The sequence below is a fragment of the Salvia splendens genome, chromosome 9, assembly GCF_004379255.2.
Source record: "Salvia splendens isolate huo1 chromosome 9, SspV2, whole genome shotgun sequence".
Taxonomy (NCBI): Eukaryota; Viridiplantae; Streptophyta; class Magnoliopsida; order Lamiales; family Lamiaceae; genus Salvia; species Salvia splendens.
This window is the reverse complement of record NC_056040.1, coordinates 18,606,174-18,631,258: the sequence shown is the minus strand read 5'-3', so window position 1 is coordinate 18,631,258 and position 25,085 is coordinate 18,606,174. Positions and strand designations below refer to the sequence as shown.

General features: G+C 46.6%; 1 protein-coding gene, 1 long non-coding RNA gene and 1 pseudogene across 2 annotated transcripts; all 3 read left to right on the top strand.

Annotated features, from left to right (window-relative positions):
- The first annotated feature begins 2,595 nt into the window (after window positions 1-2,595).
- LOC121747524 lies at window positions 2,596-6,149 on the top strand. The gene is made up of 3 exons (XR_006039215.1): window positions 2,596-3,093; window positions 3,162-3,221; window positions 5,521-6,149. It is a non-coding gene; the product is annotated as an uncharacterized LOC121747524 (long non-coding RNA).
- Window positions 6,150-11,497: 5,348 nt separating this feature from the next.
- Window positions 11,498-18,128, top strand: LOC121749254. The gene is made up of 3 exons (XM_042143840.1): window positions 11,498-16,462; window positions 17,328-17,747; window positions 17,856-18,128. The coding sequence occupies exons 1-3, from the start codon at window positions 11,498-11,500 to the stop codon at window positions 18,126-18,128; spliced, it is 5,658 nt and encodes a 1,885-aa protein (XP_041999774.1).
- An 18-nt stretch (window positions 18,129-18,146) lies between these two features.
- Window positions 18,147-24,738, top strand: LOC121749253 (annotated as a pseudogene).
- Window positions 24,739-25,085: the final 347 nt, after the last annotated feature.

The following is a 25,085-nucleotide window of genomic DNA, read 5'->3' as shown; positions in this document are numbered from 1 at the left end:
GCACCGTAGAAATCACAGAATTTATATATAAAATAGATGCATGAAACGAGCCTTATCATCGGTCAAGACGTTCACCGATATGTTTGAGGTGGTGGCAGTTCCACCACAGTCCGGTGCACAGGCCGAGGCGGATCCTCTATAGTTTCCATCGTCACTTCTGGATGTTATCAGAGGGGTCTTGGAGTCGCATGTTGCGGTCTTCTCCTTGCCGGTAGGCATGCCGCCACCGCGATTTTGTGACCACATAATTCACTTGCTTCCGCAGTCTAAACCGGTGAACGTTCGACCGTACAGGTATCCATACTTTCAGAAAAATGAGATCGAGAGGCAGGTTAGGGAGATGTTGGAGTCAGGAATTATTCGTCCGAGTCAGAGTTCGTTCTCTTCTCCGGTGCTACTCATAAGGAAGAAGGGTGGGTCCTTTCGATTATGCATCGACTATCTTGCTTTGAACACGGCCACAGTGCCGGACCATATCCCGATCCCGACGTCGGTGCTGCGCGTTTCTTTACGAAGCTGGATTTGCGTTCGGGCTATCATCAGATCAGGATGCACCCATGATGGCCATTTTGAGTTTTTGGTGATGCTGTTCGGACTGACCAATGCTCCTTCCACATTTCAGTCAGCCATGAATGTTATTTTCCGGTCGGCGTTGCGAAAGTTTGTGATAGTATTTTTTGATGATATTATGGTTTACAGTCCGAGCTTGGATTCACATGTTCAACATCTCGCTGAGGTACTTTCTATCTTGGGTCATCATCATTTCTTTGTTAAGCTTTCGAAGTGCAGCTTCTGCAGCTCTACAGTGGAGTATCTGGGTCATTTGATTTCGGATGGGCAACTGAAAGCCGACCCGAGCAAAATTGAAGCGATGGTGTCTTGGCCGGTACTGACTACGGTTAAGCAATTACGAGGATTTTTGGGGCTCACAGGTTACTATCGTCATTTTATCGCGCATTATGCCATGATTGCGGGTACTCCGACGGATTTATTGAAGAAGGACGTTTTCTCTTTGTCGGAGGCAGCGACTGCAAGCTTTGATAAATTGAAACAAGCTATGAGATCCGCCCCGGTATTACGTCTTCCTAACTTTGACCGCCCTTTTTATTTGGAGACAGATGCATCCGATTTTGGGGTCGGCGCAGTGTTATTGCAGGATAACCATCCACTTGCATTTTTTAGTAAGAAACTGGGGCTTCGTCGCAGGGTGACATCAACCTATCACAAGGAACTCTATGCAATAGTCGAGCCGGTACAGAAGTGGTGGCAGTATTTATTAGGTCTGGAGTTCGTGATCCAGAGCGACCAGAAGAGCCTTAAAGAGTTGCTACAGTAGGTAATACAGACGCTTGATAAGCAGTTATATGCTCGGAAGTTGATGGGGTATAAGTTTCGTGTCGAATACAAGACGGGGGCTTCGAATAAGGTCGTCGGTGCTCTGTCGCGTCGGGATATGGAGATTGAGGGGGATATGCCGCCCGACGGGAGGTAAGAATGTGAGGGTACAGCGGAAGAGGCTGCTGTCGACGGGGAGTTGCTTATGGCAGTCAGCCATCCCTTGCCGGACATTAAGGACCTGTTAAGGATAGAAGTCGAATCAGGCCCTGATATGTTGGAGCCACGCGAGTCGATCACAGCGGGTAACGCCGATAGTCTCCTATCGATCCGAGACGGTCTGATTTATTTTCAGAACCGTATTTTTGTGTGTTTGTCGTCTACTGTACGGACTGCATTATTATATGATCATCATAGTACACCATCGGCGGGTCACCCAGGTGTGGAGCGTACGTTTCGTCGCCTCGCGGCTGCATTTTATTGGAAGGGAATGAGGAAAGATGTGAAAGCCTTTGTCGAAGCTTGTTATGACTGCCAGACGACGAAGTATTCGACTCAGAAGCTTGCAGGCTTGCTGCAGCCTCTCCCTATTCCGTCTCAGGTATGGGAGGATGTCTCTATGGATTTTATTGTTGGTCTTCCTCAATCCAGGGGTTTTACTACGATCATGATGGTAGTGGATCTTCTGTCGAAATATGCTCACTTCGCTCTGTTGCCGTCAAGTTTCAATGCTCTACGAGTTGCAAATCTGTTTATTTATACTATTGTTAAGCACCATGGTTTTCCTAAAACGTTGGTCTCGGATCGCGATTCGGTGTTTCTTAATGATATATGGGAGGAGATGTTGCGTTTGAGTGGGACCAAGCTGCATTTCACGACTGCATATCAACCACAGTCCGACGGTCAAACGGAGGTAAGGAATCGAGGCTTGGAGCAATATTTGAGAGCTTTTACGGCTGATCGCCCCAACAAGTGGGCAAATTTTTTACCTTGGGCAGAATTGGCACTCAATTATTTTCATTATGAGGGTATAGGCATGTCGCCTTTTACAGCACTATATGGAAGGGAATCGCCAGCCCTTATCGCGTCTCCTCCTGTAATGACCCGATAAGCCGATATTATTAAAAACAATATTATTAGCTTGATTATCTATATAAGTAACTTTTAGGTGATTAAATCCGAGCTACGATAAATTGTCGTTGTTGTTTGTTTTGACGTTAGGCAAGTAAATAGAACACGTAAATATATTACACCTATATGAATATAATAAATTTAAATAAATAATAAATAAGATCCCAAAATCCAAATTTTAATGTCCGATACATCCAACAAAAGTCCAACAAAATTTAATCTATACATTATGCGTTCTAAGAAAATCGGGTACTTCAGCGCGAACAACCACGAACTTGAACCGATTATACCTACACCAAATTAAAAGAACAAGTGAACAAATACTCAAATAATTATTTTAATAAATAAATAAAATATAAAGAGAGAGAGCCGATCTTTTCCGACACAACATTTAATGTTGCAAACAAAGTTTTCTATGAGACAATCATTCTCCTGACAGAGAAGAAGATTGAGATCAAATTTTGTCAGGCAACTTGCTGCCATCTTTTGTATGCTTTAATATACAATCAATTCCTTTCTTCACCCCACATCTCAACCAAATCTTCTTCCTTTATAATATTTGCTGCACCATTCGTTTCTCCTGCCTCTGCAGCAAAACAAGAATTTTTCTTTAATTTCCTACTCAAGGTAATCTTGCAAACTTCCTCTATGTTACACGTTTTTTTAAATCAACTCATTCGATCTTCTTTCGGCAGAAATCGAGAACCAAATTCGAGAGAGGGAGCTATCGATAATTCTCTCAAAATCCGTTGAAGGTATACTCCCTCCCAATTTCAAGTTTCAATCATCAATTTATGCATAATCATAGCATCAACCGAACTAATTGCATAACTCAGGCATTTAACACAATTGAACTTTCCCACGGCAAAATCGAAATGCGAAAAGAACGTAATTTGAGTGCAAGAACTTATCTTTCGGGATTGTTCGGGTTGGTTTCGGGGCTGTTCGGAGGTGAATCGGGAGTGTCCCGTTTGAAGTTGGGGGCTGCGACCATGTTTCGGGGCTGCACGACCAGCGACGGAGCAGCGGCTCCCGGCGGCGACAGCAGCAGCTCTTCCGGCGTCTGACGGAGGCAGTGGCTGGACGACGGCAGCGGCGGATCGGCGGCAGAACCTCTTCACTGCGACGGCGACTCTGGCGAAACCGAGAGATCAGAAGCCGACGACTCTGGCGATTCCGACGAAATCAAGGAAGAAGCCGACGGGAATTTGGAATTTTCTTCAGTCGACCGAGAGGGGGAGAGATAGGGGGAAAAGAAGAGAGAGGAAGAAGAAGAGAGAGAGATAGGCGAGGGGTATGGGGAGTGAATTTTGGGCCTTTTGTTTATTTAAAAAGAAAAGAGATTGGGCCTTGGTTTTTCTTTAAAGGAATTGGCCTCACAAATTTTGAATTGGAGAAATAAGGTGGATGGTGATATATAGTTTGGGCCGATAATTAAATAAATCTTTGAGTTGATAATTAAATTAATTGTGGGGAATTATTTAATTAATTCTCAGAATATTTCGATGTACAAATAATTTACCCCAAGTTTCGAAATAAATGTAATGGCGAGGGGAAATACTTGCGATATTTCGGTTAAGCGCTTATATAATTTTGGGATTTTAATTCGACATCGTGGTTGAAAATACGAGGAGCCAACGAAGAAATCTAGGTCATAAGCGACCGACCGGTGTCGCACGCGACTCCTTGGGCGGCCGCCGAATAATCGAAATACGCGAAAACCGAGAAACGAGATAAAAGACTTTAATGATGGTGCATGCATTCTAATTAGTAGTTTTCTCGCGCTGATTGTTGGGTATTATTATTTTATTTATCTAAAGGGAATTGTTTCATGAGACTCTAATCCGGAAATAGCAAATACTCAAGTGCGACACCTTTAAGCGAACGAGGTGAGCTTTCTTATACCAAAAATACAAATCGTATTCTATGAAAACACGAACATATGTTCGTGATTTTTAAAGATGTTGTCTTGCCATAAATATTTTTTTTGTATGATGCCTATCTGTTGGCTAAGGCCAAGTGAATTATGAATGATGATATATAAGTCGAATTCGGGTCCCAGTGAGGGTGGTGTCCCCGCTCGGACTAGTGTACACGGGATACCTCTGACCGTGAACGGCAGATAAGGTGACCGTGGAAGGTGGTCACCTTCCCGGCACAAGGATACCTCTGACATGATGGGCAGAGAAGGTGACCGTGTGAGAACACCATCTCGACGGCACAATGTGATCAGATATGGCTAAGTACCGGAAAAGGGGCTGCAGCCCAATGTGAATATTTTTAGTAAGCTCGGGCCTTTTCAATAAAACCCCGAGTGTTACTGTGATAATGGCTTAACAATATTTTCAAATGTATATTTGTATTTTTCGGCAATGTGTTCACTGAGTACTTTTGTACTCAGCTCTGCATATATTTCTAAATATGCAGGTTGAGCAGTGAAGTGGTGGAGGAAGTGCTATTGAGGCAAGACATTTAATTCAGTCAGATTTTGACTCTCGGAGGTTCATGTCTTTATACATGGAACCGAGTTCATTTGCTTCCGTTGTGCATCTTAAAAGACTCAAGTCTATTTTGTTCAAAACTCTGATATTTTGAAATTTTTTTTACAAACAATTACTCGAGTCTTCGTGATCGAGTATATTTCTTCTATGTATCAGCACTTAATTAGTCATGTCTCGCAACCAATGTCGTGACACCTCCTTCGGCTCGGACACCCCCCAGATGTGGCTTTGAGTATACGCCAACGTGGGGAGCTTTTGGTGGCCTTGCTTAAAAACTCGGAGAAGGCACAACAGCGGATGCTCTCTTCAGCTAATAAACACCGACGTGATGTGGAGTTTGAGGTCGGGGAGCGAGTGCTCCTAAAGCTTCAACTGCATCGGCAGTTTTCGGTAGCAAGGCTGCTTTTGGTGAAACTATCACGCCGTTATTATGGTCCCTTTGAGATCATTGAACGTATTGGACCGGTGCCCTATCGCCTCAAATTACCAGAAGGGAGCAGAGTTCATAATGTTTTTCATGTTAGCTTATTACGCACTTTTGTGGATGATACAGATTTTCTTGGCAAAGAGCTACCAGTTGTGTTCGCTCGAAGAAGGCCCGTCGCACATCCGGAGAGGCTGCTTGAACGACGGACAGTTTGGCACAACGGGGAGGCAGTTGATGAAGGTCTTCTACGGTGGATGGATGATGATGGAGAACATCCAACTTGGGAGCCGATAGCGCTCATCGAGAGGCATTTTCCCTACCTCCTTGAGGACAAGGAGCCCGCTATAGGGGGGGGGAGTTGATACGAGTATCGCACCAGTGGTAGTGTTGGAGGATCCACCCGACGAAGAGCTGGAGCAGTCCTTCGAGACTGCACCGATGATGGAGCGTGAGCCTCCAGCGAAAGAGAGACAGTCCCGGCACCAATGAGCCCGGAAGAGGCCGAACTATCTTAATGATTATATTTAATATTAATATCTAGTTTTCTTTATGTTTTAGTTATTTATGGAGACTTTATTTAATTAAACACTATTTTGGGTCGAGCGTAATTATAAGTTCCTTTTCGGGTTTTCTTTGTTGATTCTTTCCCGAATCGTAGGTTAAATCAACCTTAGGGTCCTAAGTATAAAAATGCCTTGTTATTTCTCTTTTGCTCTTTTATGAAATAACAATTTTGCCTTTTAATTTCTCTGCAATTTATCAGTTTTGGATGATCGACGAGGTTCTACGTCCTCGCGACTCCAGTTTATCAGTCTCCCTTCTTGTTAAGGGATCACAACTCTTAACATTATAGAATGTGAAATATTTGCATAATATACCACCTTAAAGCGATCGGGATATTATATTTGCAGTCATTAAAGTTGATCCATTAAGCATTGGTATTTAAAACATTGTTAATACTTAATACTGAAAGATACTCAAGAAGCAATCGTCATAATTAAAAAAGAAGCAAGGCAAAACAATATCATGCTCTATACGAATTAGAGCCTCCACAACCGTGCTCTTGCCAGCGAGCACGGTTGTGGGGCCGACCCCACTTTTTCTGCCTGCTCTCTGGCAAGAGCACAACACCCACAGCTGTGCTCTTCCGCAAGGACGAGCACAATTCAATTTAAAATTCAATTAAACAAAAACATTTTCATAATATTAAAATTCATTAAAAAACCACAATAAATATTACAAATTACAAATAAAATAAAAAAAGACATAATTAAACTCCTAAATATTAAAAATTACATAATTAAACTCCTAAAAATTAAAAATTACATCATTAAAAGCTAAAATACCCCCGTGGACGACTACTCATCCGGCGGCACTACCCCCAATTATCTTTAGAGACCCAATATCATTGCCTCGTGCGATCGAAGTTGCGAGGGGGTCATAGTGGACCTATCGGCCATATTGAGTTGGGCCAAAAGCTGCCACAACGAGTTGGTGGGGGGTGGAGGTGGCGCATATGGAACGGGAACGGGAGCGGGAACTGGAGCATCGGCGGTTGCAGCCGCGGCTCGATGGCGGTTGGCAGCCGCCTTGTTCCTTCTTTGCGGTCGGCGTGAAACGGTAAAAATATTAAAAAGTGGAAAAAACGGATATATTTTTTTTGTGAAATGAAAAAATATTTTTTTATTTTTAATCGGGTTTTTTAATTAAAAACTGATTTTTAATAAAAAAAATTCAAAGGCAACGGCTATGCCGTTGCCCAATCGCTGCTCGCCACGTCGCCTGCTCGCTGGCACGGACGTGCTCGATGCAGCGAGCAGCGCCGTGCCAGCGGTGCAAGCGCAGCGGCGGCGGACCTCGTTCTTGCCAGCGGCACGGACGGACGGCACCGTTGTGCATGCTCTTATATGTACAATCATTAAATTCAAAGACGAAGTAAACATTCAAACATGTCATTTATATAAAGTTTTTGGACATTAATATAATTTGCAAGTCTGTAACATCAATTTAGTGATGAAATACTCTTAACAAAATCATGTAAAGTAATATATGATGATCTACCGAGAAATGGAGAAAAGACAGAAAACTTAAAGCGAGTCTCCTTTTATTCTCAATTTACTGTAGAGACTAGGGAGGGTACAAAAAATTCAGTCTATCAATAAATTAAAAACTACTCTTACAATATACTACTATAACTTTAAATCAACCACTTGAGCCATAAACCCATAACCTAGTCATTGTTAAAAAAACACCTCTACGTCTGCTCCTATGTTAAAGAAATTGCTCAATTTTCTTAGTGCAGAGAGATAGAGGGAGAGGTGTTTAATGGCGGACGCAGCAGTTGAATTCCTCCTTGAAAACCTGAAGCAGCTACTGGTGAACCACGTAAATCTAATAAAACATGTGAAGAGTGATCTGGAGAAGTTGGAGGAGCTGGATGCACTTTCGTCATCGGTCCAATCGATGATGCTCCCACCTTCATGTTCGACTATCATGTTGTGCAAGATTATGCACGCATACATGACATCGGCGAGGACTTCCTTGAACCAGAGACGGCCCGGCTCTTTCACTATCGCCCACCGTGCTTGGAGCACACCAAATGCCCGCTCCACATCCTTCTGCGCCGCCTCCTGCTTTTGCGCAAATAAAACTCTCTTCTCACCAATTGGGCAATTGATCGTCTTCAGAAAAACAGGCCACCTTGGGTATATGCCATCGGCCAAGTAGTACCCCATGTGGTATTGACGCCTGTTGGCGGTGAACTCGATGGCCGGGTCGTTACCGTTGCATTGCTCGGTGAAGAGGGTGGATGAGTTGAGGACGTTGATGTCGTTGTTCGACCCGGCTACACCGAAGTAAGCTTGCCAGATCCAGAGCCGATGGTCAGCGACGGCTTCGATGATTATCGTCGGGTGGCTGCCCTTGTATCCACTAGTGAATTGGCCTCTCCACGCCGTCGGACAATTCTTCCACGCCCAGTGCATACAGTCGATGCTCCCTAGCATCCTAGGAAAGCCGTGCGTCGTCTCGTGCATTCTCATTAGGCCCTGGCAATCTACAGCTGTCGACTTTCGCAAATATGTGTCGTTGTAGGCCTCCACAACTCCCCTACAAAATCTCTTCAGGCACTCGCGGCCTGTTGTATCCCCTGGAGGTACTCGTCGAACATGTCAGCGCTGGTGCTGTAGGCCAACTGACAGAGTGCAACTGTGCACTTTTGCAACGGCATAAGTCCGGGTCTGCCGATGCCATCTTCCCGATACTGGAAGTATTCATCACGTGACTGTAACGTCTGGACAATGCTGAGAAAAAGGTAACGAGGCATTATAAAACGGCGGCGGAAAATAGTCGGGCCCCACCGTGGTTGCTCGGCAAAATAGTCTGTACGTAGACGTTCGTGAGCTGCGGCGTGGTCACGTCGGACAAACGTCCGACGTCGAATATGCCTGGGGATCTGCTCCGCCACTGCCGCCTCCGCCTCCTCGCATTGCATTATGGCTAAGCATTCCGTCATTGCGTCGTGCACGACTGCATTTAAGGCTCGAGTCAAGGTCGGACCACCGTCTTCCGAGGAACTCCGGTTGTCGTCGTGGTTCATTTTGGTTTGTGAGAGATGAGAGAAATGAGAGATGCGAGAAATGTTCGTATGAAAAATAGAATGACAATCGAGGTTTAAATAGACAAATTTCGAATTTTAAAAAAAAACAAAAACGCGTTGCATCGTCCGCGGCGCCCACAGTGGGCGGACGATGGCGCGGACGATGCCCTATCGTCCGCGCGCGCTATCGTCCGCCCCACTCGTCCGCGCGCGCTATCGTCCGCCCCACTATGAATGGCCTTAAGTGTCCATATTAATTTACTTTGTTAAATGTATATATAAATTCACTAATTACTTTGAAATGATAAATTTAAATTGTTGTACAGTATGGAGTAATATTTAATCAATGTCTCAAATACATTATTTTCATAAGAAATAAGTTCAGAATAAATAAATAATCAGTAATATACTACACAGATAAAAGTAAAAATCAAATTGTAGTTTAATATATCAAGCTTGACTCCTGTTTTATTTTTAACTTTGCTAATTCGATTTGGAAGATTATATCTTATGATTTGATATGTATTATGTTTAATGTTACAACTTAATTCTAAATGGATAATCATATAATAATGAGTTATAGTCATCCCTCCAACTAAAATAATCTCACAACATAATTCTAGATGGATAATCATATGATAATGAGTTATAGCAATGGAACGACATCCATATATTATTATTGAGATCCAAGGATATTATGCAACATTGCTTCATGCCTTCATCCACACACAGGTTCTCAAGACTATATGCTGCATATTTTAGTGTATAAATTATGAGCATATAGATACATAAAAATTCATAACAAATTATTGTAAAATTAATTCTACAATACAAGAGAAAAGCAAACAAAGTAAGAGCCGAACCCACATGAAGATAATTTAACATGTTTTGGAATTGCTCAACACATGTAACCAGATTAAATCCTAACTTGATTCAATGCAATTAAAGGTCGTGTTTGTTTCCCTCTCCGTTGAATAATACTTCAAGAGAATTGTATGACTAAGATAAGTGTTCAACATAACACAGAAAAAAATAAATGCCATAGAAAAGAATAAAATTACGTGGGCCGCGTGGCTCGGCTCGTAAACACATTGTGTGGTCCGCAATATGTTTTTTGGGCGAGATTTCATTGACAACATGTGCACCACTCTTTGATGGTCTTTTATGTCCCAAACAAACTCCTTCATTTGTTCACTTTGCTTCAATCCACCACCTATAGGATTCAATTACCATCCAAGTGAATCTATGAAACACTTAAAAAGTGCATAAACTAAAAGAAGAAAATTACTACAATTCATATACATTAATGTTTTTTTTATCCACTTTGTTTATGAACTATCACTATTGTGAATAATAGTAAAACGTGCATAGGTGGTTGAATACAAGTATTTGATAAATACCAAATACAAAAGTAATAACCTTTTTATCTCTTAATTGGTTCAATCATCTTCCTTTGTTGATAATTATCTTATAGCTTTGGACTCATATTGTGCAATCTTATAAGAGTATCTAATACAGAGAAACGATGATCATGTGGAGTAAAACAAGTTGAGATGGTGATATATATAGTTGAGTGTTACGACCCCAATACAGCCACGAAGGACGGAAGGAGTTAGAGATGAAAGCGTCGACGAGACGGAAGGAGTTGGAGATGAAAGCATGGACGACATTTCACAAACACCATCGTCGCCGCATGCACGGAGTGTTGAATCTTCGTCTCCACCTCTGGAGCTGGGGGAACCACGAGCAGAAATCAACCAGGAGGTCCCGGAGAGGAGATTGAGACCGCGCAAAACGATCAAGCAGCCGGAACGCTTCCAGGATTTCGTCTTCAAATAAGCGCACCAGCTGCTCGATGAATTGCCTGAAAGGAGCCGAGTTTTAATGTTATTTTAATTTATTATTTTATTGTATTTTATTTTGACTACTGTTATTTCGGATTATTTGAGTCGAGCGTTTAAAGCTCCGTCGGGTTTTCTTTGTTGGTTCTTTCCCGATGAATTAGGATTAGGTCGAACCAACCCTAGGGTTTTAGAATTATAAATAGGGCTATTCATTAATTATCGTTTTTTCAATGAATGAAGAAATATTTTGCCCACATTACTTGTGCAATAATCTAAGAACCCTAAACACTGCCGACGGAGATAGTTCTCCGCGCCAGCCGATCGTTCAGCCGCCGATCCCATAGTTCGGGACGCCGGAAGTTGGAGCCTTGCACACGTACGTAGCAGAAATTCTTCGTTAAGAGATCACCACTCTTAACAACTGGTGCTTTCACCTGGACTCATGGATAATTCGGACGACACACATCATGCACAACCGGTTTTGACCGGAGGGAATGCGCAGGAATTGGTTCTCGGGGCGCCGCGTCGTCCACCGTTGCCCAATCGACGTGAGACGGGTGATTTTCCGCGACCGCCGCCGAGAGGGGAGCCTTCGACGGCCGCACATCAGCGGGCCAATTCAGGGACGATCGACCCCTTAACCCAGGGTTTCGATCGAATCATGGCGAGATTTGATCAATTGGAGGTACGGGTGGACAGCTTGGAGTTTCCGCATAGTCGTGACATCGATCCTCCTGACGATGATTACGATTCGGACGAGAGAGATTACGCGGAATATAGGGGGAGTGATTTGCCGCTGCGCGAACCGAACCCTCGCAATCGTTTATTAGGGTTTCGCGAAAGGAGAGGAGCACGGGGTGGCCGTCGAGGTGCTTTTTCGCGCCGTGACGAGTCGAGACGTGGAGGGGATTGGCAGTATGACGGAATTGCAGCCAACAGAATGGTCCCCTATCATTCACGTAGGGTATCAAGCTGGGACCCGCCAACAATGCGTCAAAGAGGATGGAGAGATCAGCGCCGACGCGTCTCATGTTGGGACCCCCCGGCTGCCAGGGATCGATCAACGTACCAGTTTGGATCGGACTTACACCACGGCGTCAAGATGCGAGCCCCGCATTTCGATGGTTCTGACGCATCGAATTGGATCTCCCGTGTGGAATATTATTTTGACCATATTATGATGCCCGACGAGGATCGACTACACTACGCGGTAATGCTTTTCGATCCTCCAGCCGCAGAATGGATATTTAACTATCGAAACAACAATCGCTACGTGACTTGGAGTGAATTCTTGGAGGATGTTCGTCACAGGTTTGATCCGCAGAGCTTCCGGAATTATATTGGGCCTCTATCCAAATTGGTGCAAACAGGAACCGTGGCCGAATATCACGACACATTTGAGAAGTATTTGAATCGGGTGGAAGGGGTACCGGATTACATCTTAATTCCGGTATTTATCGAGGGCCTCAAGATGCCCATTCAGGAGAAAGTGGAGTTACAACAGCCGCAATCGTTAGCTGAGGCAATGGCGTTGGCCTTAAGGTTGGCGGCAAATCAAGAACATCGTTATCAACAAACATCATCGTCACAGAGACGACAATGGCCGATCCGCGAGTCACGCCAGCAGTCGCTACCACCATCGCTGCCTGACGGGGGTACTTCGCAGGTCCAGAAGGCGGGCAAGCAGCCTCAGGAACCGGATCGCACACGCTTTGTACCGATCCGGGTTTCAAATGCCGAGAAATCCGAGCGCTCGCGCAAAGGCTTATGCTGGCATTGCCCGGAGAAGTACGCACCGGGCCATGTATGCACCACAAAATTGCTATGCTATGCGGGGGACGAGGATGATGAAGTGTCGGGTTATGGACAGGACTGCACACCGCAGGAGGAAGAGCTTATCACGGAGGACATCTCTCACTTGCATTCCCTCACGGGGGGCAAAAGATCGATTCCCTTCCAGATCCTGGGTGAATTGGGTGTCACGATGGTGCGTATTTTGATTGATACGGGGAGTACTCACAATTTCCTCCACTCACGTTTCGCGGAGAAATTGCAGCTACAACTTTCAAGAATCCGTCCTTTCCGTGTGTATGTGGGAAATGGGGCTTCCTTAATTTGCTCCCATATTTCGCGGCGAACTAAATTATCAATACAGGGGACTGAGTTTTTAACGGATTTACACATCCTCGATGTTCACGGCTGGGACGTGATCCTCGGCATGGATTGGTTGGAGTCTTTGGGACGAATATCTGCGGATTTCGTTGGGAAAACATTGGAGTTCCAGCGAGGAGACAAATCAGTTATTTTACAGGGGCGTGTGCCGAGCCCACAACAAATTTCGCTACAGTCCTTGGCATTGTTGGCATCGTTCTCCGCAGGTCACGAATTCTATGAGATCGTCGCCCTGGACCATGACGACGGGGCATCGATCAGTGATACACCGGAGACGGAATTCCCGTCAACAATACCGTCCGCATGCCGTCGGGTTCTCGAGTCGCACAGAGGAGTTTTTGTTCTGCCGTCGGGTATGCCGCCTCCAAGGCCCTTTGACCACCGGATCCACCTGCTACCGGGCACGAGGCCAGTCAATGTCCGACCCTACCGCTACCCTTATTTCCAGAAGAATGAAATTGAACGTCAAGTAAAGGAAATGTTATCACAAGGCATAATCCAGCGTAGTCAGAGCCCATTTTCCTCCCCAGTGTTGTTAATTCGGAAGAAGGACGGGACTTTCCGATTTTGTATCGACTACCGTGCTTTGAATATGGCGACAGTCCCCGATCAATTCCCGATCCCGACTGCGGACGAGCTCTTCGATGAATTAGGTGGGGCGAAATTCTTCACAAAGCTTGATCTACGTTCTGGCTACCATCAGATCAGAATGCACGAGGCTGATATCTTCAAGACGGCTTTCAGAACTCACGATGGCCATTTCGAATTCTTGGTGATGCCATTCGGTTTGACGAACGCGCCGTCTACTTTTCAGGCAGCAATGAATTCTATTTTCCAGCCTCTTTTGCGACGATGTGTGATTGTATTCTTCGACGACATCTTGGTGTACAGCCCTACGCTGGACTCCCATTGCGAGCACTTATCAGAGGTACTATCGCTCCTTAGCGCGAATCAATTCTATGTGAAATTGTCTAAGTGCTCGTTTTGTTGCACTACTGTCGAATATCTTGGGCATTTGATTGCAGATGGCACACTCAATGCGGATCCTAGGAAAATTGAAGCTATGACGGCCTGGCCCGTTCCCAAGACCGTGAAACAGCTCAGGGGTTTCTTGGGCCTTACAGGATATTACAGGCGATTCGTCGCACACTACGCGTCGATTGCGAGCCCCCTTACGGAATTACTAAAAAAAGAGGCGTTCGTTTGGACTCCGGCAGCAACCGATGCATTCCAGGCCTTAAAAGCGGCGATGTCATCAACGCCGGTTCTGCGATTACCGGACTTCTCCAAGGCATTTTATGTGGAAACGGATGCTTCGGATATGGGGATAGGCGCCGTTTTGATCCAGGAGGGTCACCCGATTGCGTACTTCAGCAGAAAATTGGGTCCTCGTCGCAGAGCCGCCTCAACTTACCATAAGGAGCTCTATGCGATAGTCGAGGCGGTACAGAAGTGGCGTCAATACTTACTGGGCCGTGAGTTTGTAATTCGCAGCGATCAAAAGAGTTTAAAGGAGCTGCTTCAACAGGTGGTACAGACCCCGGATCAACAACTGTATGTGAGGAAGTTAATGGGATATAATTTCCGCATCGAGTACAAGAAAGGAGCTTTGAACCGGGCAGCGGATGCGCTGTCTCGGCGTGGGGAATCGGACCAGGAACCGCAGGAACGGGGTGCGACGGAGGACGGACCCGTGAGGGACGGCGACCCGGCGACGGACGCGGCGTGCCTGACCGCGATCGCCCATCCTGTACCGTCACTACTTAACACTTTGAGGGAGGAAGCAACGTCCCAAACGGACTTGGTGGAGCTCACGGCTGACATAAATTCTGGAAAAGCCCCGGCTCAGTTTTCTATCGTGGACGGTTTAATCTACTTTAACAGACGCTTGGTGGTGAGTCGAGTATCCAAATTGAAACGCGTGCTGCTTGAGGAGCACCATTGTACGCCCATGGCGGGCCATCCCGGACACGAGCGTACATTCCGCCTCCTGTCGGCGGGATTTTATTGGCCTAACATGAGGAAGGAAGTCCGTGCCTTTGTGGATGCGTGCGCGGTATGCCAATCCACGAAGTATTCGACGCAGAAGCCGGCGGGACTTCTTCAACCGTTGCCCATTCCGTCGCAGGTGTGGGACGATGTATCAATGGATTTCATCACGGGTCTCCCGCAATCACGCGGATACACAACAATAATGGTGGTGGTCGACAGGCTATCTAAGTATGCACATTTCGCGGCCCTTCCTACACGATTTGATGCCTTGCGAGTGGCCCATTTATTCGTGAACACGGTCGTTCGCCACCATGGATTTCCCAAGACATTGGTTTCAGATAGAGACTCGGTATTCCTGAATGCGGTTTGGGAAGAGATTTTACGCCTGAGTGGTACTAAGTTGAATTTCACGACGGCTTACCATCCTCAGTCGGATGGCCAAACCGAGATTCGAAACAAGGGCCTGGAGCAGTATTTAAGGGCATTCACTTCGGAGAGACCGTCTACTTGGTCGAACTTTCTCCCTTGGGCGGAATTGGCTTTAAATTGTTTCCATCACGCTGGCCTCGGTACGTCGCCTTTTAAGGCGTTATATGGTAGGGAACCACCCTTGTTGGTAGCGTCAGCTCCCTCTGCGAAAACTCCCACCAACGTAGCCGAATTGATTAAACAGAGAGGGGAGTTACTAGTCGAATTGCGCAAAAATCTCGCACGAGCACAACAACGCATGACAGCAGCTGCAAATAGACATAGACGTCACGTGGAGTATGAGGTTGGTGATTTTGTTTGGCTTAAATTACAACCATACCGTCAGCATTCCGTCGCGAAGCCAATCTCGGCTAAACTGGCGCGACGTTTCTACGGGCCATTCGAAGTGCTGAAGCGAATTGGCCCCGTGGCGTACAAATTGCGCCTGCCAGAGGGAAGTCGCATCCATGATGTGTTTCACGTTAGTCTCTTGCGTGCCTTTGTTAAGGACGATCCGATCGTCCCACTTCCAACGGAGTTTGTCGGAAATCGCCCGGTCGTCACCCCAGTAGCAATACTAGATTCTAAGATTCTGTGGCATCAAGGAGCGGCTGTCGAACATGTCTTAGTTCGATGGTCGGATGGGTCGGATTCACCATCTTGGGAACCGTTGCAGGAATTGATGAAGCGTTATCCCAAAATCTCCCTTGAGGACAAGGAAGTTGTTAAGGAGGGGGGAGTTGTTACGACCCCAATACAGCCACGAAGGACGGAAGGAGTTAGAGATGAAAGCGTCGACGAGACGGAAGGAGTTGGAGATGAAAGCATGGACGACATTTCACAAACACCATCGTCGCCGCATGCACGGAGTGTTGAATCTTCGTCTCCACCTCTGGAGCTGGGGGAACCACGAGCAGAAATCAACCAGGAGGTCCCGGAGAGGAGATTGAGACCGCGCAAAACGATCAAGCAGCCGGAACGCTTCCAGGATTTCGTCTTCAAATAAGCGCACCAGCTGCTCGATGAATTGCCTGAAAGGAGCCGAGTTTTAATGTTATTTTAATTTATTATTTTCTTGTATTTTATTTTGACTACTGTTATTTCGGATTATTTGAGTCGAGCGTTTAAAGCTCCGTCGGGTTTTCTTTGTTGGTTCTTTCCCGATGAATTAGGATTAGGTCGAACCAACCCTAGGGTTTTAGAATTATAAATAGGGCTATTCATTAATTATCGTTTTTTCAATGAATGAAGAAATATTTTGCCCACATTACTTGTGCAATAATCTAAGAACCCTAAACACTGCCGACGGAGATAGTTCTCCGCGCCAGCCGATCGTTCAGCCGCCGATCCCATAGTTCGGGACGCCGGAAGTTGGAGCCTTGCACACGTACGTAGCAGAAATTCTTCGTTAAGAGATCACCACTCTTAACATTGAGATCAAATTATTTTGTAGATTTTTGAAATGCATACATTAATGTCAACCAGTAAATGTTAAGTCACGGGGGATGGACGAACTACACCAACTTCATCAGTGTTTTGTTTTTTGATTGTAACATAGTAAAATTTTAAGTGGCCTGATGTTGGATTTAGTACTCTATATGAAAGAACTGTCTTTCTTTATTGTTTAGAATTCTAGATAATGGACAATACATGTGATCACAAGTGATCTTGCTGCCGTTATTCAAAGGTAGTATTTTCGGTGGAATCTAAAAATAAACTCTAGATCCTCTTGGGACCACAAAATAATAGTAATCTTTAATGGCTAGTCTGCTAGACTCTTATTGATTGATTTAATTTGTTTCTGGTTTAACAAAATTGTTCTATATTGATCTTCTATATTTTGTTAATCATTTGAACAGGCACCCATACTTAGGAAACACAATGTTGTGGGTTTTGAAGATGAGGCAAAAACTTTAAAGGGATTTCTTGCTGAAGAAACTGATCAGCTTGATGTCATCTCCATTATTGGGATGCCGGGCCTTGGAAAGACTACACTTGCTGGTAAGATCTTTCATGATCAAGATATCAAGTACCAGTTCCCAGTGCGCATATGGGTTTATGTCTCTCAAGATTTCACTAATAAAGATATCTTTCTTTCAATTTTGAAAGAGTTCACTAAGATATCTGAGGAGATTAGTAGCAAAGGTAAGGAGGAGTTAGCAGGTTTAGTGGCTAATCATCTGGCAAATGTGAAATTCTTATTAGTCATGGATGATGTATGGGCACCTGCAGATTGGGAAAAACTTCAAATTGCTTTACCGACCAGTAAGAAGGACAAGGTTTTGATAACCAGTAGGCTAGTGGTAGTGGGTCGGTATACTAATCGCCGACGAGGACCTCATATGTTGTGCTTCTAGACTCATAAGGAGAGTTGTGAGCTTCTGCAGTTGGAGGTATTTGGTAAACCCGAGTTCCCTGATGAACTGTGCTTTGAAGGAACGGAAATAGCTAAAAGATGTGGTGGGTTGCCACTTGCAATAGTAATCATAGGAGGCATTCTTGTAAAGAAGTTTTCTGCTAACGGTGATATGGGTGTCATTAGACGAGCCTCGCAGAAAGTCACCGAAAGTTTCAATACATATCTAAATCTTGACAATGAGAAACGAATGGCAAAGATCATATCATTGAGCTATGAAAAGTTACCTTCGCACTTGAGATAATGCTTTCTCTATGTGGGAATGTTTCCTGAAGACTTTGAGATCCCGGTGTGGAAACTGATTCGAATGTGGATTGCTGAAGGTCTGATACAACGCAGGGATAATATCAGTTTGAAGGAAATTGCAGACAGCTATCTGGACGATCTTATCAATCGGAACCTAGTTAGAGCTGAGAAGTTGAAGACGGATGGTAAAGTCAAAACTTGCCGTGTTCATGATCTGCTACGTGATTTCTGCAGACGTGAAGCTGGAAATGAAGGGGATAATTTCTTTCAAGAAGTCAAGATGTCCAGTGATGGAGGTTTTCAACCTCCAGTTTATGAAGGGTACAAGTGTCGCCGTCTTTGCATTCATTCTGAAGTGTCAAGATTTCTTATGGAAAAACCTAAAGGTCCGACTGTCCGCTCATTTGTGTGTTTCTCCAAGGACGAAGTCCCCATTCAGCCGGATTCCTGCCAATTTTAAGCTTCTAAGAGTTTTAGAGGCCAAGCAGATCAAATGCACTAAACTCCCGGGTGAGTTGTACCAATTGGTTCACTTAAGGTACATTGTCCTGGCTATCAATTTGATACGGTCCTTCAACGACCTGTCCAAGAGCCGCCGGCGGAGGGGCTGTCGGAAGTAGACCCGGAGGAATGAAAAATATTATTTGCCCAACATATCGTTGACAATTGAAAACCTAGACGACGAACTGCCCGACGGGAACGAATTCTCGTGCACAGTCGATCATCTCAAGCCGCCGACCCGAACACGGGCGCCGGATATTAATTTTCAGCCGTCAACTGCAGTTGCCGGTGGGTTGAAGGGAAAAGCCCTTAACATTTGGTGCTTTCATCGATGTACTGATGAGTCGTTTCAACAACAACGGAAAATCAGCATGGGGCGTTCATCGACGGACACGTTTCCGGATGGAACGTCGCGACGACCGTACTGCAACAATCGTTGTACCGGGCCTTTCCAGCGGCCACAGGTGGGGGACGGTGATTTGGAGAATCGTCCTGCATCCGATTCACTTCAGGACGACTCCGTGAATGGAAAGCTGGATAGATTATTGGACAAGATGGATAAATTTGACATGTGGAGGGATGAGACGGATCGCCGTTTTGAGAGCCTGGAACCGAACTTGTCGCGTGAACCGGAACCCCCCTAGGGTTTGACGATGCGGATGAGGGGGATTACGAGGATTATCGCACGAGGCAATCGGGCGACAGAGAAGGTCGCGTCCGGAACCCTAATGTCGGAATTCGCGAGGGAGCGATGGGCGAGAGGGGACGCCGCGGTGAGAGGGGCAGGAGTGGGATGGCCTGGGACCCCTCGGGGACCCGTTACGCTCGTACACAGTTTGGAGGGTGGCCACAACAAGTCGACACACCGGCTACGTGCTGGGACCCGCCCCACAGATATCAGCCGCCTGCTACGGGGTTTGATAAAAATTCGGTGTCCATGAAGCCGCCTCGGTTCGATGGCAGCGACGCAACGAACTGGATCTTGAGGGTTCAGTATTATTTTGATCATGTGATAATGCCCGACGCCCAACGTCTTCATTACGCGGTCATGTTGTTCGATCCTCCAGCATCTGAATGGGTATTTAATTACTGTGCCAATACCGAATATGTCACGTGGCAGGAATTCCTGGAGGACGTTCGCCACCGCTTCGATAGACAGAGCTTCAAAGATTACTTCGGGTTGATAGCCAAGTTGACCCAGACAGGCACGGTGTTAGAGTACCATGATACGTTTGAGAGGTATTTAAATAGGGTCCAGGGTGTCCCGGAGTCGAAATTATACACTTTGTTCGTGGCGGGTCTAACGACGGATATGCAAGAACGCATAAAATTACACCGTCCGTCGTCTCTGGCGGCGGCCATGGCTTTACCGCTAGAACTTGCTGATGCGCAGTCTGATTGGAGCCTGGCGCAACCTTCCGCGGCTTTTCCACGTAAGCAGTGGCAGGGTCGCGACAATCGGACGTCAACGGCTCCAACGGGGTCCCAACCACCGTCATATACGGGGTCCTCAGCGGGTCAGGGCCAACGACCGAAGGATCAGCCGCGCCTGCCAGCGGTCAGGGTGTCGCAGGCTGAGAAATCGGAGCGTTCTCGTCTGGGCCTGTGCTGGCACTGTCCGGAAAAGTAGGTCATGGGTCACGTGTGCAAGCAGCGTTTGCTCTGCTATGGAGATGAGGATGACGCGCTAGGTGATGCGGAGGTTGATGATATCCGTGATGAGGAGGAGATTAGGGAGATCGCTCATATCCACTCATTGGATGGGGGTCGACGATCTAGGCAGCTCAAAGTTTTGGGCCAGATTCAGGAGCGTGAGGTTTGCATACTGATCGACACAGGCAGTGATAGAGACTTCCTACACCCAGCAATCGCGGAAAGTCTACAGTTGTCGTTATCACCGATTAGGTCATTTCGGGTGTTTGTCGGTAATGGGGCTACCTTACTCTGCACTCACATGGCGAGACAAACTGAGTTGAAAGTACAGGGATCCGTGTTCGTTGTGGACCTCCACATCTTACCAATTCATGGCCCGGATGTGATTTTAGGGATGGATTGGCTGGAATCACTGGGCAGGATTTCTGCAGATTTTGCGCGCAAGACGTTGGAATTCATGCACGAGGGACAGCCGTTCACCTTGAAAGGGATCACAGTTCCTCCGCGGCGCCTCGGTGTGCAATCTCTATTCACGTTGCGGTCATCGGCGGTTGTGTCAGTGTGTTTCGAGATTGCCTTATTGGAGCTAGACTCGACGCCGGCTGGGTCGGACGCGTTTCCCAAGGATTTACCGGAAGGAGTGGCGGCAGTTTTGGAGGGTTTTCGGGACGTTTTCAGGATACCTACTGCGATGCCTCTGTCCCGTCAGTATGACCACAGGATTCATTTGCTGCCAGGGTCGAAACAGGTGAACGTGCGACCATATAGGTACCCTTATTTCTAGAAGAATGAGATCGAGCAGCAGGTGCGAGAAATGTTTGAGCAAGGAATTATCCAAGGGAGTAGCTGCCCGTTCTCGTCACCAGTGTTACTTATCAGAAAGAAAGACGGGTCCTACCATTTCTGCATTGACTATCGGGCTTTGAACAATGCTACGGTCCCCAACCATTTTCCAATTCCAACGGCGGACGAGCTTTTTAATGAACTGGGGAAAGCGCGAGTATTTTCGAAACTGGATTTGCGCTCGGGGTACCACCAGATTCGGATGCATGAGGAGGATGTATTTAAGACGGCTTTCCGCACCCACGATGGGCACTTCGAATTCCTCGTTATGCCTTTCGGCCTGACTAATGCGCCGTCTACTTTCCAGGCCGCTATGAACTCCATTTTCCAGCCCATGCTACGCAAGTTTGTCATTGTATTTTTTGACGACATCTTGATTTATAGCCCGACCGTCAAAGATCACAAAACACATCTGTCAGTCGTGCTAGAAGTTTTGAAGGGGCACAGTTTCTTTGTCAAGTTGTCCAAGTGTTCTTTTTGTAATTCGACAGTGGAATATCTGGGTCACCTAATTACCGACGGGTTATTGAAGGCGGACCCTACTAAAATTGATGCGATGACGGCATGGCCTGTGCCCCAAACCGTGAAGCAATTAAGAGGTTTTTTTGGTCTGACGGGCTACTATAGGAGGTTCATTGCCCAATACGCGTTAATTGCCGCCCCGCTGACCGACCTTCTCAAGAAGGACGCCTTTTGTTGGTCACTCGCCGCGGAGGAGAGTTTTCTTGCCCTTAAACATGCTATGACAAAAGCGCCAGTGCTTTGGTTGCCCGACTTTGAGCGGCCTTTTTGTGTGGAGACGGATGCTTCTGATTCGGGCATTGGGGCTGTCCTACTACAGGACAATCACCCCATCTCTTTCTATATCAAGAAATTGGGGCCGCGTCGTCGGGTGGCTTCGACGTATCACAAGGAGTTGTATGCAATCGTGGAGGCGGTGCAAAAATGGCGCCAATACCTATTGGGACGCGAGTTCGTGATTCGAAGTGACCAAAAGAGTTTGAAGGAGTTGCTTCAAGAGGTGGTTCAGACTCCTGATCAGCAGCTATACGTACGGAAACTGATGGGTTACAAGTTCATAATTGAATATAAGAATGGGAGTACTAACAGAGTGGCGGATGCATTATCACGTCGTGAGGAGTCGCAGGCCACGGCGGATGCCGCGGGTTTAGCCGAAGAGGCTACCGATGACGCCACCCTACGCTGCCACGAGCTGGTCACCGTGTCCCAGCCTGTACCTCAGCTGCTTGACTTGCTTTGCCGCGAGACAGCCTCTTCGCCGGAAATGAGAGAAATCGTGGCGACAATCAGGAACGGGGAAGCCGCCGACCGTTTGTCCTTGGTGGATGGGCTCGTGTATTTTAAACGCCGCATTTATGTCAGCTCGCGCTCGTCTGCTCGAGCGTCGATCATGGCGGAATACCATAGTTCGCCGTCGGCGGGCCATCCTGGGTTCGAGCGCACGTTGAGATGAGTGGGGGCGGATTTTTACTGGCCTCGGATGAAGGCAGAAGTGAAGAAGTTTGTGGAAGCCTGTGTCGTGTGTCAGACGACGAAATATTCCACACAAAAGCCTGCGGGTCTGCTGCAACCTTTGTCGGTGCCCACGCGAGTGTGGGAGGATGTATCGATGGATTTTATTACAGGTTTGCCGCAGTCTCGGGGTTATACAGCAATTATGGTGGTGGTGGACCGCTTGTCCAAGTGTGCTCACTTCGCTCCCCTACCGACCCGTTTTGACGCTTTACGTGTGGCTCACCTGTTTGTTAATACGGTGGTCCGCCATCATGGGTTTCCCAAGACGTTGGTGTCGGACAGGGACTCGGTCTTTCTGAATGAGGTATGGGCGGATTTAATGCGTTTGAGTGGAACCAAGTTGAATTTTTCGACCGCATATCACCCGCAGTCGGATGGACAAACAGAGGTGCGCAACAGAGGCTTGGAGCAGTATCTGCGCGCGTTTACGGCGGACCGACCGTCTAAGTGGGCGAATTTTCTTCCGTGGGCGGAGCTTGCTCTCAATTGTTTTCATCACGCGGGATTGGGCATGTCGCCTTTCAAGGCATTGTACGGTCGCGAACCCCCCAGCCTGGTGTTCGCACAACCCTCGGTGTCGACACCCCCGTCGGCCGCGGAGCTGATCCGTCAACGGAGCGAGCTGTTGGTGGAGCTGCGGCGGAATTTGGAGCGTGCCCAGCAGCGTATGTGGGAATCCGCAAATAAACATCGTCGCCATGTCGAGTTTGAGGTGGGCCCCATGGTTCTCTTGAAGCTTCGACCGTACAGGCAGCACTCGGTGGCGCGTCCACAGTCGGCGAAGTTGGCAAGGCGCTACTACGGCCCTTTTGAGGTTGTGGAGCGCATAGGGCCGGTGGCGTACAAGTTGCGTTTGCCAGCGGGAAGTCGGATTCATAGCTTCTTTCACGTAGGTCTCCTTCGACCGTTTGTGCCAGGCGATGCGGCGGGTGAATGGATGGAGTTGCTGTCGGAGTTTTTTGGCGATAGGCCAGTGGTGTACCCGGTCCGGGTGCTTGATCGTAGGGTGTTGTGGCACGCAGGAGGTCCGGCGGAACATGTCTTGGTGCGTTGGTCCGATGGGACGGATTCCCCGACGTGGGATCCGTTGGAGTTAGTACAGAGAAGGTTTCCAAATGTTCTCCTTGAGGACAAGGAGGTTGCTATGGGGGAGGGAGTTGATACGGTCCTTCAACGACCTGTCCAGGAGCCGCCGGCGGAGGGGCCGTCGGAAGTTGACCCGGAGGAATGAAAAATATTATTTGCCCAACATATCGTTGACAATTGAAAACCTAGACGACGAACTGCCCGACGGGAACGAATTCCCGCGCACAGTCGATCATCTCAAGCCGCCGACCCGAACACGGGCGCCGGATATTAATTTTCAGCCGTCAACTGCAGTTGCCGGTGGGTTGAGGGGGAAAAGCCCTTAACACAATTCAACCACAGCAGTGCTTCCTTCAGCTTTCTCAAAGCTTTGGAACATCCAAACTCATATAGTCGACACAACATCTCGTACCCTTGATGTCAAAGTGGATATTATGAACATGATCCAGTTAAGGCATTTCAAGACTAACGCATCTGCTACTTTATCCAAGATTGCGAAAATTAGTAAGGGAGGTGAGCAGATTCAAACACTCGGAACAATCTCACCGGAGAGTTGTAGAGAGGATGTTTTTAGCAAGGCTCGGAATTTGAAGAAATTGGGTGTTCGTGGAAAGCTAGCCTGGCTCTTGGAAAACAAGAAAGGGTCCTTTGATAGTTTAGGGAAATTAGGTAATCTTGAAAAGCTGAAGCTGATTAATGATATCATCCTCTGTTCAGGAGCAGAGCGCCAACTGCGTGGCCTTCCTCCGGCTTATAAATTTCCGATAAAACTGAGGAGCCTAACACTATGTGATACTTCTCTCGACTGGGAACATATGTCCGTCCTGGCCTCACTTGACAAACTCGAGGTGCTTAAGCTCAAAGACAAAGCGTTCTGGGGTGAAACTTGGGAGGCAACTGATGGTGGTTTTCGCCATCTTGAAGTCTTGCATATTGGAAGAACAAATCTAAAGTTCACGTATAATCCACCTAAGAATCCGGCGACATGATTCATAATTCTATAGCCGAATTCTTTACCACATTTGTAAATCAAACTTTTTTAAAAAATTGAGGGTTTTTTTGAAGTGTAGCATGAGTTTGGGATATTTTTTAACCTTGGCCCGTCTTAAGGTGAGATGGTCTTACACAAGTTTTTAGTGTTTAATAGTTTGATCTCATCAAGTAATTGGCTCGTTGTCAATACAGATATGTCGAGCAGAGAAGAAAGAATTACCTGAAGATAAATTATATGTTGTAATTGTTGATTTCGCGAGCTGACTTTAATTATTTACACCATGTTTTAAGTCATTGAAAGGCTCCTCTATTTATGTATCATTCGGCTCGACATCACGTTCGC